At 39.6% G+C, this 17,341-nt stretch overlaps 2 protein-coding genes across 2 annotated transcripts; both read right to left on the bottom strand.

Moving 5' to 3' along the window:
- Positions 1-934: 934 nt before the first annotated feature.
- On the bottom strand, positions 935-1,922 carry LOC109155180 (zinc finger BED domain-containing protein RICESLEEPER 2-like). The gene is made up of 3 exons (XM_019302908.1): positions 1,915-1,922; positions 1,166-1,598; positions 935-1,041 (listed from the first exon to the last, which is right to left on the bottom strand). The coding sequence occupies exons 2-3, from the start codon at positions 1,520-1,522 to the stop codon at positions 1,003-1,005; spliced, it is 396 nt and encodes a 131-aa protein (XP_019158453.1). The 5' UTR covers positions 1,523-1,598; positions 1,915-1,922; the 3' UTR covers positions 935-1,002.
- A 238-nt stretch (positions 1,923-2,160) lies between these two features.
- On the bottom strand, positions 2,161-3,217 carry LOC109155204 (zinc finger BED domain-containing protein DAYSLEEPER-like). The gene is made up of 2 exons (XM_019302921.1): positions 2,282-3,217; positions 2,161-2,172 (listed from the first exon to the last, which is right to left on the bottom strand). Exons 1-2 carry the CDS (start codon positions 3,215-3,217, stop codon positions 2,161-2,163), a joined length of 948 nt encoding a protein of 315 aa, XP_019158466.1.
- Between the last annotated feature and the right edge of the window lie 14,124 nt (positions 3,218-17,341).

Below are 17,341 nucleotides of genomic sequence, written 5' to 3'. Positions count from 1 at the left end.
TCCGCCGCACGGGAAGACCCCGCCGCATTCGAATTTTATTATAGATATATATATATATACATATATATATATATATATATATATATATATATATATATATAGGAAAAACCATTTTGAAGCAGGAAGATATATAATTAAGAGACTCTAGCTTTAAAAGCAGGAATAGACTCGATAAATAGGGATAAGCATATTCAACAGTTTTAATTGAGCATGTAAAGACATCACCATATATCCTAAGGTCAGAGGTTACTTTCATATCCTTCATAACGTCTTTCAATCAATATCTTTATCACATAAGCACACTTTGGTGGCGCCACAGGACCAATCGCATGCCCATACAAGAAGGTTAGCGCATATAGTGCTAACATGGCCCCGCAGCACCCTGCCTCATACCTAGGGGTGGAAATAGGCCAGGCCGAGCCAGGCTTTTTAAAATTAGGCCTGGGCCTGTTAGGAAAACTTAAAGCCTGGGCCTGGGCCTAGGCCTGTATGTAGGCTTTTTTTTAGGCTCAAGCCTGAGCCTACAGTAGGCCTGGCCTGGCCTGAAGCCTTTTTAAAAGCCTATTTAGTAAAAAGGCTTTTAAAAAGGCTTCAAAATATGTTCTAAATAGGCTTTTAGTCTATTTAAATAGGCTCAAAGCCTATTTAAAGCCTACATTTTAAAGCCTTTTAAATATTATATATATATGAATATACCTATAAAAAATAATTATATTATTAAGTTACAATCAAGTGAATCAACCAATATTCATAAATGACAAAACTAAGTTCATATTTTATAATAAAATGTCAAACAACACCTACAAGTTTAATAAGTACGAGTTCATAATACAAAAACCATACAAGTTTGATAACATCAAGTCTACATGTCCATTATACAAAAGTCCATCACAAATTCACAACTCACAAGTTTAACAACAACAGAAATCATAAGTTCACAATACAAACATTAAACATTAAACATAATAACAACAATAGCATTCAAACATAAAATGAAACAAGTCATGGCTTCAACATAATCTCCTGTTGTCCAGAATCTCCCTACACAATGAAAAAAATTGAGAATAAATAATGAAGTCAATTACAAGTTCAAGTTCTCATAATTAAAGTAACAAGCAGTAATATAAAATAATATAAAATATTAAAGTAACAAGTACATTCTTACCTTTTGTTTTTTCTTCAGCCCGTACTTGTTACGAAGCCAATCCCCACCACAAATAAGAGCTTCAATAGATTCCTCATTTAAGCTAGCACGATATTCATCAATGACTCTTCCCCCGGCACTAAATGTGGATTCAGATGCCACACTTGAAATAGGAACAGCTAGTATATCAGAAGCCATCTTTGATAAAACTTTAAACTTTGGACTATTATTTTTCCACCACGCCAAGGCACAAAAGGATGAAGTAGAAGAAGGAATAAAAAGATTTTCCTCAAGATAAGTCTCCAACTCTGATTTCGTAAGAGGAATTGATTGACTTTGGTAGACCATACTCAATAATTCTTGCATCCCTTTATCCATTTGTTGTCCACCATCAACCAGAGTGCTGCTTTCAACATTGACTTCACTATGTCCACTAGTAGAAGAAGCATCTTGACTATACAGGTTCACATAATCAAGATATAAATCTTCTAATGCCCTTTTCACCTTCTCCACATTCTTTTCAACATCACTTGGTGTTTTATACAATAAGGGAAAAGTTATCTTAATACCATTTAATTTCATCCTTGGATCTAAAACACATGCAATAGACATTAACAAATTACACTCCCCCCAATATTTGTCAAATTTTGCTTTCATAGGTTTTGCCATCTCACGCATGAACATGTCAAAACACTCAGCTGCATTATCAATAACCTTTTTCACCCTTTGAATTTCAGCAAGATACAAGTTAGAAGTAGGGTAATCACTACCTGAGATGACATGAGTTGCATCATTAAAAACCTCCAAAAGTTTACAAACCTTCTCAATCTTGTCCCAATCCTCAAATGATGGTGCATACTTATAATGGGGCTCTTTTTCATTGTAATCTGAAAATGCATGCTTAAATTTACTTGCAGTACACAACATCAAGAATGTGGAGTTCCATCTTGTTGGACAATCAAGAATAAGTTTCCTTTCTTTCAATCCTTTTAATTCAACAACTTCATGGAATGACTTTAGCCTTGCATCTGAAGAATTTATAAATTTCACACTTTCACGAACATTATGAATGACATCTTTAATAGTGTTAAGGCCATCTTGCACCAACAAATTCAGAATGTGAGCACAACATCTAACATGAAAAAGTTGACCATCAAGTACTAACTTACTGCTCAATGACATGTTTTCTTTCAAACTTCTAACACAAGAGTCATTGTAAGATGCATTGTCAACAGTTACTGAGAATATTTTATTCTCAATGCCCCATCCTCTCAAACACTTGAAAATAGCATTTGCTATATCTGTTCCTCGTCGAGGAGGAGGCACTTTGACAAAATTCAAAACTCTCTTCTGAAGGTTCCAACTTGCATCAACAAAATGACCTGTCACAACCATGTACTCAACTACTTGGTGACTTGACTTCCACATGTCTGTTGTAATGCTAACCTTACTCACATTATTCAAAATCCTTTTCAAAGTATTCTTTTCAGCTTCATACAATTGCAAACAATCACTTCTTGTTGTTTTACGACTGACTCTTCTAAAATTTGGATTTGCATATTCAAAAGCCCACATGAACATGTCATCCTCTACGATGCTAAATGGTCGCTCATGCACCATAATTCCACTAGCAATAATCTCTCTCATCTTTTCATTGGAGTATTTAGCATTAGGAACAATAAAGGGATTACCACCACATTCACTAGGCGGCCGAAATTGTATCGTTGTTTGTTTATTTTCTCGAGAGATATGCAACTTCCGTTGCAGGCAAATCTCTGAGTGCCTCTTAAGATGGCTAGTGCTTGCACCCTTTCCACCAGTAGAGTATTTTTCCTTACAATACAAACACACTGCTTTCTTTGTACCATTAGCAAGTTCAATTTCTTCAAAATCATTCCATACCGGAGATGTTTTTTTCCGCTTTTTTGTTAAGATTGAATCATTATCAACCCTATTGACTTCTTCAGAATTGTTACTTTCAATTGGTTGACTTGAAGAAATTGATGGAGTTGTAGTTGTAACTTGCACATTCACTTCTTCAGGAATAGATTCATTTGTATTGTTACTTGTCATCCTATATAATTTTATAATTATTCAGCCATTAAAACACATAAACAAAGTAACATCTAAGTATCTAATATTAATTATTATAAACAACTAAACTATAAACTTTATAGTAATAAACTAATTATAGTAAAAAAAAACTAATTATGTTTAGTTGTTTATAATAATTAATATTATAACTAATCAATTTATTAGTCTGCTTAACTAATCAATAAACTGAGTAATAATTGTTTATAGTAATAAACTAATTAAATTGCTCATTGCAGACTTACAGTTCCTTATTAGTGTATAACTAATCAATTTATTAGTGCATAAGTGCATAACATTATTTATTTAGTTATTTATTTATTTAGTTATTTGAACTAAATAATAACTACTGTCAATTACTTTGTTGACCATATACAATCACTGTGTCCTTTAATTAGCAGATTCATTACTTGATCTTTGCTTTCAATAGGTTTATTACATGTATGGGTTCATGCTATTGGTTTTTATTATTCTGATAATTGTCAGAGTGTGTGTGATAAATTGATAATCGTGGCCACATATTTCTGCTTAAACAACACTCAGGCCTGTGTATATTAAATAACAGTCAAGGCAGTATGCATATTACTTCAATAAACAGGTGATGAAACGCAGGTCTGAGTGTCTACTTCAATAAACAATTAAACAAACAAACGTATATTAATAAAACTAACCTCCGATCGCCGGTCGCCGGTCGCCACCAAGCAGATAGCAGAAAAGCAGTCTGAGTCGTCCAACTGCGGTCGCCGCTTGTCCAACTCCGGTCGCCACCTCGCCACGCCGCCTCACCGCCCGCAGCCTCGCCGGAGTCGCGTTAGTCGATTCGAAGATTTCGATTTTTGGGGAAGAAACGAGTACAGGACAGTTTGTGTCCACAAAGCCACAAACGCAGACAGTCCTAGGGACTAGGGTTATCAGATATTGACTTTATACTTATATATATATATACTGGGTTATATTGTAATTATTACAAAATATTAGTTATAAAATATAATATAAAATAATTAATATTAAATATATATTTTATATATATTATATACATAAACAGGCCAGGCCTGCAGGCTCGTAGGCCAGGCTTTCACATATAAGCCTAAGCCTATTTAACTAAATAGGCTATTAACTAGGCCTAAGCCTGGCCTTTTAACTAAACAGGCCAGGCCAGGCCAGGCCCTAAACAGGCCAGGCCATAGGCCCCTGGTAGGGGCCTGGCCTATTCCCACCCCTACTCATACCGCAGCTTGAAGGGGTTAACCACAGCCAACCGATTAGACCATTGACGAGCTCAACGGCGGACCACAGTCCTACACACCGCTGAGGCGTTCAGTCAGTGGACTGTGATCCTCTTTGGGGATTGCGACCCTACACACCGCTGACGAGCTCTGTCGGTGGAACGCAGCCGACCATAGCCCTACACACCGCTGTCGAGCTCAGTCGATGGACTATGGCCTTCCTCGTGGACTGTAGCCCTACACACCGCTGACGCGTTCAGTCGGTGGACTACAGCCCATGAGGCCCACTTGGTGGACAGCAGCCCTACACACCGCTGACGAGCTCAGTCGGTGGATTGCAGCCCTATGTAAACCAACTTGACTGTAGCCAATATTGGGGAGTCATGCACATATATCACGTAGCAAGCACATGCAATTCACATTATCACGTTGGGAGAGGGGAGAAAACGTATAAAGAGACCTATGTGTAGTCATCCACGTACTAGGAAATATCTTAAGGGTTCATGCATCTTTCACCTAGGTCAACGGGGTACCAATTCAACTAGCATGCAATACACAAGACTCTTTTATCCTACGAACGGTACCCGAAACATCAAACTTGACTAGGCACGATAAACGGAATCCGTCGAGACACCACGAGGGTCGGGGAACATCAAACGGGGAAGCCAAAATCCCAAGGTGGGAAGAATCCAGCTGGTGGCCGGCGGGTGGAGGACCACCCGCCTGCTGCCCGCCGACAGCGAGACTCCGGGCAGCGAGTGCCCGGCGGGCAGTCGTCTCCCCGTCGGCTGCCCGCTGTCGGTGAGGCCAATTCGGGCAGAGGGTAGTGGCGGGTCCCCCTACCCCCACCTACCCCCCACTGACTCTTTTTCAAAATATAGATCCCGGGATCCTTCGTAGAACCCGTAACCATGTTTAGACACTTTTAAATATAAACGACGACACCACGTAGTCAAATAATGGATAAAAACCAAGAATCATAATAAATGCATCCTATCATGACTTCTAAACATAATTAACACCCAACATGCGAAATCCCACCCAAGTATATATATCAAGAACATCACAATATAAAATTTCGAATTTAACCTAGGGCTCTAATCATATTTAAATCATCAAAATCACACTTTATCTTTAAAATCAAGAAAACATCCAGACTTATCAAGATCATCACACAATTATCAAGATCCTCTTTTAATCATCAAGATTATCAAGATCAACACATAAAATCATCTCATCAATCATCAAGATCATATCACAATCATTATAAAAGATTTATCAAGACACAATCATAGAGAAGGAGCCAAAGAAGAAGATTATAGCAAGGAAAATAGGTTTTGTTGAGACATGGGTTACCTCTTAGCCTTAATTAATCTTCCCTTGGCTATTAAGGTTCTTACCTAAGATTTCCATCCGATTGACCTCCCTAGGCTTGGTGGTGAGGAATCCCTTGGGAATTCTTGTGTGGTGATATCTATTGTGGTGTGACTTCTAGGTGCCTCCTATGTCCTTTTATATATATCTAGGAGTCCTAATTAGGGTCTGAATGGTACGGGTTTAATAATTCTGTTCATTATAGGACTAAGGGATTGGTTTAGTGATAAGGGTCCATGGTCCATGGTGGACCATATTAATTAATTAATTGGAATCCTAACCAAATTAAATCCTTTTTAATTATTATTAACTGGATTAATTAAATAATTAATTTGGGATTAAATGCTGTAACACGGGGTGTTACACCCTCTCCTCCCCTTACAAGAAGCTTCGTCCCCGAAGCTTAGAAATCATTTTGGGGTAAAGAGCCCGAATTAGTGTAGTAGTTCATAAGGAAAGTATTATATGGGAAATATATACATATACGCATATAAATTTAATGGGTTTCAACCTATCTATTGTGTTTGCAAAATGCACCAAATAACAAGGTTACGAACATGCAACACACAATATGTAAGTTTTACGGGTGACTAATATATAACATAGAAGTTTTTACATATGGCATGTTCGTTATTTAATTATCTTATAACGATTTAGCATATAGGATCACAAGTCGTACCGAACATATAATTATCTATGCACCTAAATGAGAGGCAAATACCACGCGGGTGCAGGCTCTGATAACCACATAATTATCATAAAGTACAGATGCACATATATCAACACAGGCGAACCTCATTTACGAATGGATGCAGATGTTTAATTATGTAGTGTAGCATGTCGTGAGCCAAAATGCCATATATGTAGCCATGTAGGGTCTATGCCTAACCTTTGTGCTTAACAGATTATACCAAACATTCACAGTTACAAAATAACAAGCCTAACATGTATGATAATTAACTATTATGTTATATGCGAAACCTGCAAGTTTGGCATGCCTATATGTATACAGTCGTAATTATGCTTCGTATGCAATTTCTTACGTCCATAGGCATAGAGTATGAAGGCACGTGAACCTATTTCGAGTTTTAAATAATAACTAGCCTTATGGAATCGTAAAGCACATATATGTATTATTCAACATGTTAAACAATTAAACTCACGAACTTAGTATTGTGGCATAACCAAACTTTTGCCATATAGATTCAGGAAGGTCATAAATCATATAACTGTAACACCCCGTGTTACGGCCTCTAACCCAAATCCCTTAATTAATTAAGAAGGGTCCACAATAAGCCATGGACCCTTATCCCTAAACCAAACACTTAGTCCTGTAAGGAATAGAATTAGTAAATCCATATCATCCAGACCCTAATTAAGACTCTTAGTTGTATATAAGGACATAGGAGACACCTAGAACTCACATCACAATAGCTTTCACCACACAAGAATTCCCATAGAAGAAATCAAGAAGATGAAATCTTCGAAAGAGACCCTTTATAGCCAAGGATTCTAATTAAGGCTAAGAGGTAACCCATGTCTGAACAAAACCTATTTTCTTTGTTATAATATAATCTTCTTCTTTGGCTCCTTTTGATATACAATTTTATGCTTGTGTCTTGATAAATCGTTTATGATGATTATGTTATGATCTTGATATTGATTAGATGATCTTATATGTTGATCTTGATAATCTTGATGTGTTTGATAATTGTGTGTTGATTCTTGATAAATCATGGTGTTCTTGATTTTAAAGGTGAGGTATAATTTTGTGATTTAAATATGATTAGAGCCCCAGGTTGAATCGTGAATTTTGTATTGTGATATTCTAGGTATATTTGAGTGGGAATTCGCGTGTTCGGGTATTGATTATGTTTAGAAGTCATGTTAGGATGTGTTCATTATGATTCTTGGTTTTGATCCGTTATTTGACTACGTGGTGTTGTCGTTTATGTTTAAAAGTGTCTAAATATGGTTTCGGGTTCCACGGAAAATCCCGGGAGCAAAATATTGAAAAAGAGTCTGTGGGAGGTAAGTAGGGGTAGTGGGACCCGCAACCTACCCGCTGCAGCGGGCAGACGACTGCCCGTCGGGCACCCGCTGCCCGGCGACTCGTCGCCGGCGGGTGGCCCTCCACCCGCTGTATTGTTCCCACCTTGGGATTTTGGCTTCCCCGTTTGATGTTCTCCGACCCTCGTGGTGTCCCGACGGACTCCGTTTATCGTGCCTAAGTCTAGATTGACGTTTTGGGTACCATTCGTAAGATAAAAGAGTCTTGTGTATTGCATGCTAGTTGAATTGGTACCCCGTTGACCTAGGTGAGAGATGCATGAACCCTTAGGATATTTACTAGTACGTGGATGACCACACATAGGTTTCTTTATACGGTTTCCCCCTTCCCACAACGTGATAATGTGAATTGCATGTGCTTGCTACGTGATAAATGTGCATGACTCCCCAATATTGGCTGCGGTCAAGTTGGTTCTCATAGGCTACAGTCCACCGACTGAGCTTGTCAGCGGTGTGTAGGGCTGCAGTTCACCAAGTGGGCCTCGTGTGCTGTAGTCCACCGACTGAACGCGTCAGCGGTGTGTAGGGCTACAATCCACGAGGAAGGCCATAGTCCACCGACTGAGCTCGTCAGCGGTGTGTAGGGCTATGGTCGGCTACAATCCATTGACTGAGCTCGTCAGCGGTGTGTAGGATCGTAGTCCCCAAAGAGGATCACAGTCCACCGACTGAACGCGTCAGCGGTGTGTAGGACTGTGGTCCGCCGTTGAGCTCGTCAATGGTGTAATCGGTTGGCTCCGGTCAATCCCTTCATGTTGCGGTATGAGGTAGGGTGTTGCGGGGCCGTGTTAGCGCTATATGCGCTAACCCTCATGTATGGGCATGCGATTGGTCCTGTGGCGCCACCAAAGTGTGTGTTTATATGATAAAGATGATTGGTTGAAAGATGACATGAATGAAGTGAAATTAGATTGTGACCTTAAGATGCATAATGATATCTTTATATACTTGATTATAACTGTAACGTGCTTATCCCTATCTCTCGAGTCTGATTCCTGGTTTTTAAAGCTAGAGTCTCCTAAGTATTTATATCTTGCAGCTTGAAAATGGTTTTCCTATATATATATATATATATATATATATATATATATATATATATATATATATACACACACACACACACACACACACACACACACACACACACACACACACACACATATATATATATATATATATATATATATATATATATATATATATATATACACACCAATATTGTATTTTAACGCGTTGGAGTGGGTTACCAGCATTATTCGCTGAACAGATATATTTGGCTTTCAGGGACATATGAGTAGACTCCGGAGCGCGCTAGAGATCCGAAGCATAGATATTTAGTTTTCCTTTCGGCCTGCGTGCCATGACGATCTATTGACATTGCTTTGAGGATATTTAGTTAGTATAGCCTGTGCATCTGAGTTCTCCAGCATAGATGTGGCATAGCACCCCGAACACTTATGTTTAGTAATGCTCTGTTTTGGGATTTAATGAGAAATTACCTTTATTATATAAGTTTTAAAAGTTTTGAAAATCTGGGGTGTTACAATAACAATTATTCATCTAGCGAAAATCAAGTTTTGAGGAAAAGATTGTAATAATTAGGAGGAAGGTTCTTGTCTCTTATGGGGTAAATAAATTCTTGGGAGACAATAGAATTAGGACCTTTATTTTGCATACCATGGATAATGGTGGGTGATCACATGACAAGTATTGGCACTTATATGCAGATTGTTGTAGTTAATATTGTATATATGCATAGTGGGATGCCTTATAACATGTCGTTTTTGTCTAACATGCTTTGCATATATACATGAATGTGTGTAAGTGTGTGTTTTAACATAAACATGCGAGCTATGTGATTTGACATGCAATACATATAAAAAATATGAATTTCCACCTATAATTAGACCCTGCAATTTGCATACTAATATTTTAATAATTATGAGTAAGATAGCCTAGGTTCACAAGTACTAAAGGTTTTATCTTGAGAAATCTTGACAGAATTTAATCACACATGCACTTAGGAAAATTAGTTTTATCTTGGTGGTAATTAGATTTTAGGTAGGCATAAATCTTACCTCTAGAAGCCCGGAATACCTAAACAACTATAGAGTTGAAGACCCTTGATTGCTAATTCCTAAATCAATTGATGATCTGATGATGAGGCTAAAGATTTTAATTATTGAGGGAAGGTAGGAGTGGTAACAGGGAGGTCATGCGAGGGGGAAAAGTAAAATTATGGCTATCTCAGGATATGTGTATGTATATATATAAGAGTGATGTAATTTGTACGGAATGATATGTCAGTGTTAGGATATGCTAAGGGCACACTCATAGATGTATATAAGATTATCGTAGCTAGGGTACATGTGTACGGTTTGGGGCTAGGGGTATTATTGTATACAATATGACTGTAACAATTTATATGAATACGGATGAATAAGCAAGGTGATTAGGGTTAGGGTGTAATAATAATGAAAATAATAATAATAATAATAATTTGTTGTAAGTGTAGCGTATGAATGTAATTGGGATGTACTACATACTTTTAGAAATATATATATATATATATATATATATATATATATATATATATATATATATATATATATATATATATATATATATATATATATATATATATATATATATAATAGAAGTTTAGGGGAATATATTTAGAATAGTAGTGATATACTTATTTATGTATAAATGTTTGTTTAGGGGATCCTTATCTTAGTGGTAAAGGGCTCTAAACAAGGTATTGGAAGCTTGTGGTCTATTATGCAACATGGACCAAAGTCTAGAGGGATAGTTTTAAGATAGTTTAGGGACGCAATATATTTTTCCATGGATAGTTTCTAGATGACCACTTGGTTTTAGTTCCTCGGATTTCTACCGGTCTCACTCAGATTGACTTTTGGGTCAAAACTTAGTATGTAATGTATCTGAGGTTTTAGATTTCTAGAAATAGAATTAGTCCCTGTAATTTCTATGTAACTTATAAACAAATTAATTAGGAAGATAATTCAACTTTCATGTTCAAGCATTAGATTGTTATTTATATGTTAAACACATAAGAAGTATCAAGGAAGACACACAAAGGCACAATGGATCAATAAAATGAGAAGTCAAGAAAACATACCGTACTAGTGGGCGCGAGGTGGGATGTCGACCGCCTGTCAAGTCCCCACTGGAACGTGGCAGTGGGCACGTGGTGGGTGGTCGACCTCCTGCCATGGCCCCCTGGAACGTGACTGTGAAGAAGGAATCACTTCGGGAAATCCCCGAGAATGCACAACTTCAAGTCCAAAGAATTCCATACTTATGTGAACAACAAAAGGGATTTGAATACATGGAAAATCTCAAGAAATCACATTATTATGACACTAATAAGGAACACGGGAGACTTCAACTAGATATTATAAGGATCACAGACACCATTCTTCCCCTTCCTAACTAAAGCTATGTTCCCCAAAATTTCCCTTCATGCAACTCATGTAAGTACTTATCGAGCTATTAGTGAGTTAACTATCAAAGTAATTGGTCAATTATGATTAGGATAAGTGAGCTCTTATAAGCCGAATAAAATTACTAATTGCATGTTCCAAAATACTCTATTAAATAACAGACATTCAAATAATGCATGTTTGATCAAATGGTTAAGCAATAATACGCAGTTCCTGACTTGGTCTATAAACAAATTAATTAGGAACATATGTTTAAGCAAATAAACAAGTATGGTAATCAAAGAGTGAAAAGCAATAAAGCAGGTAAAAGCATGCAAGATGTCACAACTTTTAGGGCAAGTATGTGGAATGATGAACAAGAATGTGAGACCTGTCAAAAGTGATAAACTCACAATCTCACCGCGCGTCCTAAGTTTCCTGAATCCTATGTACCTAAATACCTAGAGTTCAAGCTTAATGTCCTAAAGTCTTGTCTTAAGAGTCTTACCCAAGGGTCAAACTTAGGCACTGATACCATCTGTAACACCCTGAAATTTTTAAAACTTTTCAATCTTATAATATGAAGGAAATTCTATTAATTAATCCCAAATAGAGCATTCTAAACACAAGAGTCTGGGGTGTTATGCCACATCTGAGCTGGAGAACTCAGATGCACAGGCTCTACTAACTAATTATCCTCAAACATTGTCATTACATCATCAAGGCACGCAGGCAGAAAGGAAAGACTAATCTTTCTAAGCCGAGGTCCTCTAGCGCACCCCGGTAGCTAATCATCTGTGCCTGAAAGCCAAATATATCTGTTCATCGAATGATGTTTTTAACACCCCGAAATTTTGAAACTTTTAAAACTTATATAATAAAGGTAATTCATCATTAAATTCCAAAGTCAAGCATAAGAGTATGGGGTGCTATGCCACACCTGAGCTAGAGAACTCAGGTGTACAGGCTAACTAACTAAAATCCTCCAATAACATCAATACATAATCATGGCACGCAGGCCGAAAGGGAACTAGCTACTCTACGCCTCGAATCTCTAGCGCGCTCTGGGATCTACTCATCTGTGCCTGAAAGCCAAATATATCTGTTCAGCGAGATATGCTGGTAACCCACTCCAACGCGTTGAAATACAATATAGATAGATATATACAGATATAAGAAAATCAATTTGAAGCGGGAAGATATATACTTAAGAGACACTAGTTTTAAAACCAGGAATAGGCACAGCAAGTAGGGACAAGCACATCAAACAATGATAAACAGTTAAGTAGAGATAGCATTATATGGAATACGCATCTAAGGTCACAGAACACTTTTTGATTCAAACACATCACCATTCAATAATCATTCATATCACATAATCGTTGATGGCGCCACGGGACCAATCGCATGCCCCGAACATGAGGGTTAATGCTTATAGCATTAACGCGGCCTCGCAGCACCCTATGTAACACCCCGTGTTACGACCCCTAAAACCAATTAATCATTTAATCATTTACCCAAAAGAAAGAATTAAATCCCAGTAATTGATTAGGAAAAGACCCACCCTAGTCCATGGGCCCCTTATCCCTAAGACCAATCCCCTAGTCCTATAAGGAATAGAATTAGCAAGCCCATAGTATTTGGACCCTAATTGGGACCTTAGGTATATAAATAGGGGGCATACGGGGGGGGGGGGGGGGGGAGGCACCTAGAACCCACACCACAATAATCTCACACACAAGAAGTTCCAAGAATTCCCCTAGGAGAAATCAAGAAAAGAGGAGCCTTAAGGAAAGACCCTTCATAGCCAAGGAAATTAATTAAGGCTAAGAGGTAACCCATGTCTCAACAAAACCTATTTTCTTCGCTATAATCTCCTTCCTTGGCCTCCCTCTATATTCTTGTGTCTTGATTGAATTCTTCTATGATAATTAAGTTATGTTCTTGATGAATGATAAGATGATTTATATGCTTTCTTGATGATCTTGATGATCTTGATGTTAAAAATAAGATCTTGATTATGATGGGATGATTCTTGATGAATCTTGATATTTTCTTGATGTTAAAGATAAAATATGTTCTTGATGATTTGGGTGGGATTAGAGCCCTAGGTCGGATTGGGAATTTGTATTGTTATGTTCTTGATTTATATTTGGGTGGGAATTCGCATGTTCAGGTGTTGTTTATATTTAGAAGTCGTAATAGGACAAGTGCTACATGATTCTTGCTTTTGATCTGTTAATTGCTTACGTGGTGTCGTTATTTGCGTTTAAAAGTGTCTAAGCACGGTTTCGGGTTCCACAAAGGTTCCCGGGACGAATATATGAGAAAAGAGTCAGTGGGGGTAGGTGGGGGTAGGAGGACCCACCACTTACCCGTTGCCCAAAGGGGCACTGCCCGGCAGCGGGCAGCCACCGGGCAGCCGACTGCCCGCCGGCAACCCGCTGCCCGGGGCAGTGCCCTCCGGCGGGCAGCGGGCGGGTGACCCCCACCCACCGGTTACCCGCTGGTCCATATCCCACCCCGGGTCCCCGGCATCCCCGTTTGATATTGTAACACCCCATGTTACGATCCCTAAAATCAATTAATCATTTAACCAATTACCCAAAAGAAAGAATTAAATCACAATAATTAAATTAGGAAAGGCCACCATAGTCCACGGGCCCTTATCCCTGAACCCAATCCTTAGTTCCAAAAGGAATAGAATTAGCAAGCCTATAATATTAGTTCCTAATTAGGACTCCTAAATATATAAATAGGGGACTTAAGAGGCACCTAGAAACCCCCCACCACAATAAACGACTCACCACCCCAAAGAGCTCCAAGAATTCCCTTAGAAGAAATCAAGAAAGCAAGAAAGCTTAAATAAAGACCCTTCATAGCCAAGGAATTAATTAAGGCTACGAGGTAAACCATGTCTCAACAAAACCTATTTTCATAGCTATGATTCCACTCTTAGGATTTCCCCATATTATTGTGTATTGATGATTGTGATATTATTATTGATAATTGGTGGGATGATTCCATGGGTGATCTTGATGATAAGAGGTTCTTGATAATTATGGTGTTCTTGATAATTATATGACGTTCTTGATGATTATATGATGTTCTTGATAATTGTAAGATGTTCTTGATGTTTATGTGATATTCTTACCGAATCTTGATATTAGAAGATGAATTGTGTCCTTGTTGATTTAAAAGTGGTTAGATCCCTAGGTTGTATCGTATGATATCATTCTTGGTATATGGGGTGGGAATTCGCATGATTGGGCGTTGATTATGTTTAGAAAAGCATGATAGGTTATGTGCCGTATGTTTCTTGATTTTGATCCGTTAATTGTCTACGTGTGTTATCAATTGCGTTTGAAAGGGTCAAAGCATGGTTTCGGGTTCCACAAAGGTTCCCGGGGCGTTTTTGTGATGAAAGAGTCAATGGGGGGTAGGTGGGGGTAGGGGACCAGCCACCTACCCGCGGCCTTCTTGGGCAACAACGGCAGCGGGCAGCTGCCCGCCGGGCACCCGCTGCTCGGACTTGCTGCCGCCAGCGGGCAGCCGGCGGGTGAACCCTCACCCACCGGCTACCCGCTGGTTGGCACCCCAATTGGGGATTTTGGCTTCCCCGTTTGATGTTCCCCGACCCCCGTGGTGTCCCAACAGACTCCGTCTATCGTGCCTATGTCTAGTTTCATATTTCGGGTACCGTTCGTAGGTTGTATGAGTCTTATATATTGCATGCTAGTTGAATTGGTATCCCGTTAACCTAGGTGAAAGAAGTATGAACCCCTTAGGATTGTTCTTAGAATGTGAAGGATCACGCATAGGTTTTGTTATAGGTTTTCTCCCCATTCCCAATGTGTTAATGTGGGTTGCATGTGCTTGCTATGTGTTATGTGTGCATGATACCCCAATTCGGTTGCGATCGAATTGGTTATTCCTGAGCTGCGGTTCAGAAGCTGGCTGCGGTCAGATTTACACTCCCGGGCTGCGGTCCACCGTTTGGTTGCGATCAAACGTTTCTACATGAGCTGCGGTTCATATTTCCTGGCTGCGGTCAGATGACATACTCTTGGACTGCAGTCCATTGTTTGGTTGCGATCAAACTATGATGAGCTGCGGTTCATCGGTCGGTTGCGATCGACCCCTCCGTGTTGCGATACGGGGCAGGGTGCTGCGGGGACGTGTCAAAGCTATATGCGCTGACCCTCATGTATGGGCATGCGATTGGTCCTGTGGCACCAACAAAGTGTGCTATGTGATGAAATACGGATGAGTTGATGTTATAAGTGTCTTGGGGATGTGACTAGGGGATTTACACTGGGAATCGCATGTGTTAGGTTATGGTCATTAATTATGCTTATCTTTACCTGTCTTGCCTGCTTGTAACTATATATGTTGGTATAACTGCTGTCTGTGCTTAGCCCTAGCTGATGAGTCTATCCCGGTTTTAAGAGCTAGAGTTCGTAGGATATATCTTCATGTTCAAAATGGTTTTCGTATATCTATATATATCTATATGTATTGTATTTCAACGCGTTGGAGTGGGTTACCAGCATCTCTCGCTAAACAGATATATTTGGCTTTCAGGCACAGATGAGTAGATCACTGGAGCGCGCTAGAAGCTTGGGGCATAGCTTAGTTAGTTCTCCCTTTCGGCCCGCGTGCCATGATTTAGCATTGATACTGTTGGAGGTTTTAGAATTTAGCCTGTGCACCCGAGTTCTTTAGCTCGGGTGTGGTATAGCACCCCGTATTCTTTGTATCGTATTTTGGGATTTAATGAGATTCTACCTTTATTATATAAGTTTTAAAAGTCTTGAAAATCTAGGGTGTTACAGATGTTCCCCATTCCCCGTGGTGTCCCAACGGACCCCGTTTGTCGTTCTTGAGTCTAGTTTGATGTTTCGGGTTCCATTCGTAGGCTAGATGAGTCTTAGGGATTGCATGCTAGTTGAATTGGTAGCCCATTGACCTAGGTGGAAGACGTATGAACCCCTTAGGACGATTCTTAGTATGTGAATGATCACACGTAAGTTTAATTATATGCATCCCCCTTCCCAATGTGCTATTATGTGCTATAACGTATTATGTGATGCATGATTCCCCAATTTGGTTGCGATCAAATTGGCTATACGGGCAGTTGGATGGGTTGAGAACCATACCAACTGTTAACTAGGCCGGTTGCGATCGGTCAGGTATATAAATATTATATAGGGCTGCGGTCCACTGTTTGGCTACTGATGAGCTGCGGTTCATTCTCCTGGCTGCGGTCAGTGAATCAATTCTTGGGCTGCGGTCCACATGGGCCTCGGTGTTATGACCCACCGGACCTGAACGCGCCAGGACGGTGTGTAGGGCCAATAAGCCGAGGAAGGCTGTAGTCCACCGATCCGATTAATCGGGGCAGTGTGTAGGGCTACGGCTGGCTGCGACTCACCGAGTGATGGGACGACGGTGTGTAGGGCCATAGTCTCCGAGGATCTTCGCCCACCGACTGAGCATCGCTCCGCGGTGTGTCGGGCTTGATCTGCTATGGTCCACCGGCGTACTCATCGGCGGTGTGTAGGGTCGTAAGTCCCCCCTTGAAAAGGGGATCGCGATCCACCGGCTGGGTGCGTCAACGGTGTGTAGGATCGTGGTCCAACGTTGAGTTCGTCAGCGGTTCTCAAAGGGTTGGTTGCGATCAACTTCCCTCATACCACGGTACTGAGGTAGGGTGCTGCGGGGCCGTGTTAATGCTATAAGCATTAATCCTCATGTTGGGGGCATGCGATTGGTCCCGTGGCGCCATCAACGTTTATGTGATATGAATGGTGATTGAGTGATGATGTGATTTGGAAATATGGAAAATGTTCTGTGACCTTAGTTGCGTATTCCTTATGATGATTATCTCTTCTTAATTGTTTATTGTTGATTGATGAGCTTATCCCTAATTGCTGAGTCTATTTCTGGTTTTAAACTAGTGTCTCTTAAGTATATATCTTCCTGCTTGC

Source organism: Ipomoea nil, unplaced genomic scaffold (assembly GCF_001879475.1).
Source record: "Ipomoea nil cultivar Tokyo-kokei standard unplaced genomic scaffold, Asagao_1.1 scaffold2694, whole genome shotgun sequence".
NCBI lineage: Eukaryota > Viridiplantae > Streptophyta > Magnoliopsida > Solanales > Convolvulaceae > Ipomoea > Ipomoea nil.
Note: the sequence above shows the minus strand (reverse complement) of the source record. Positions and strands in the feature narration are given on the sequence as shown.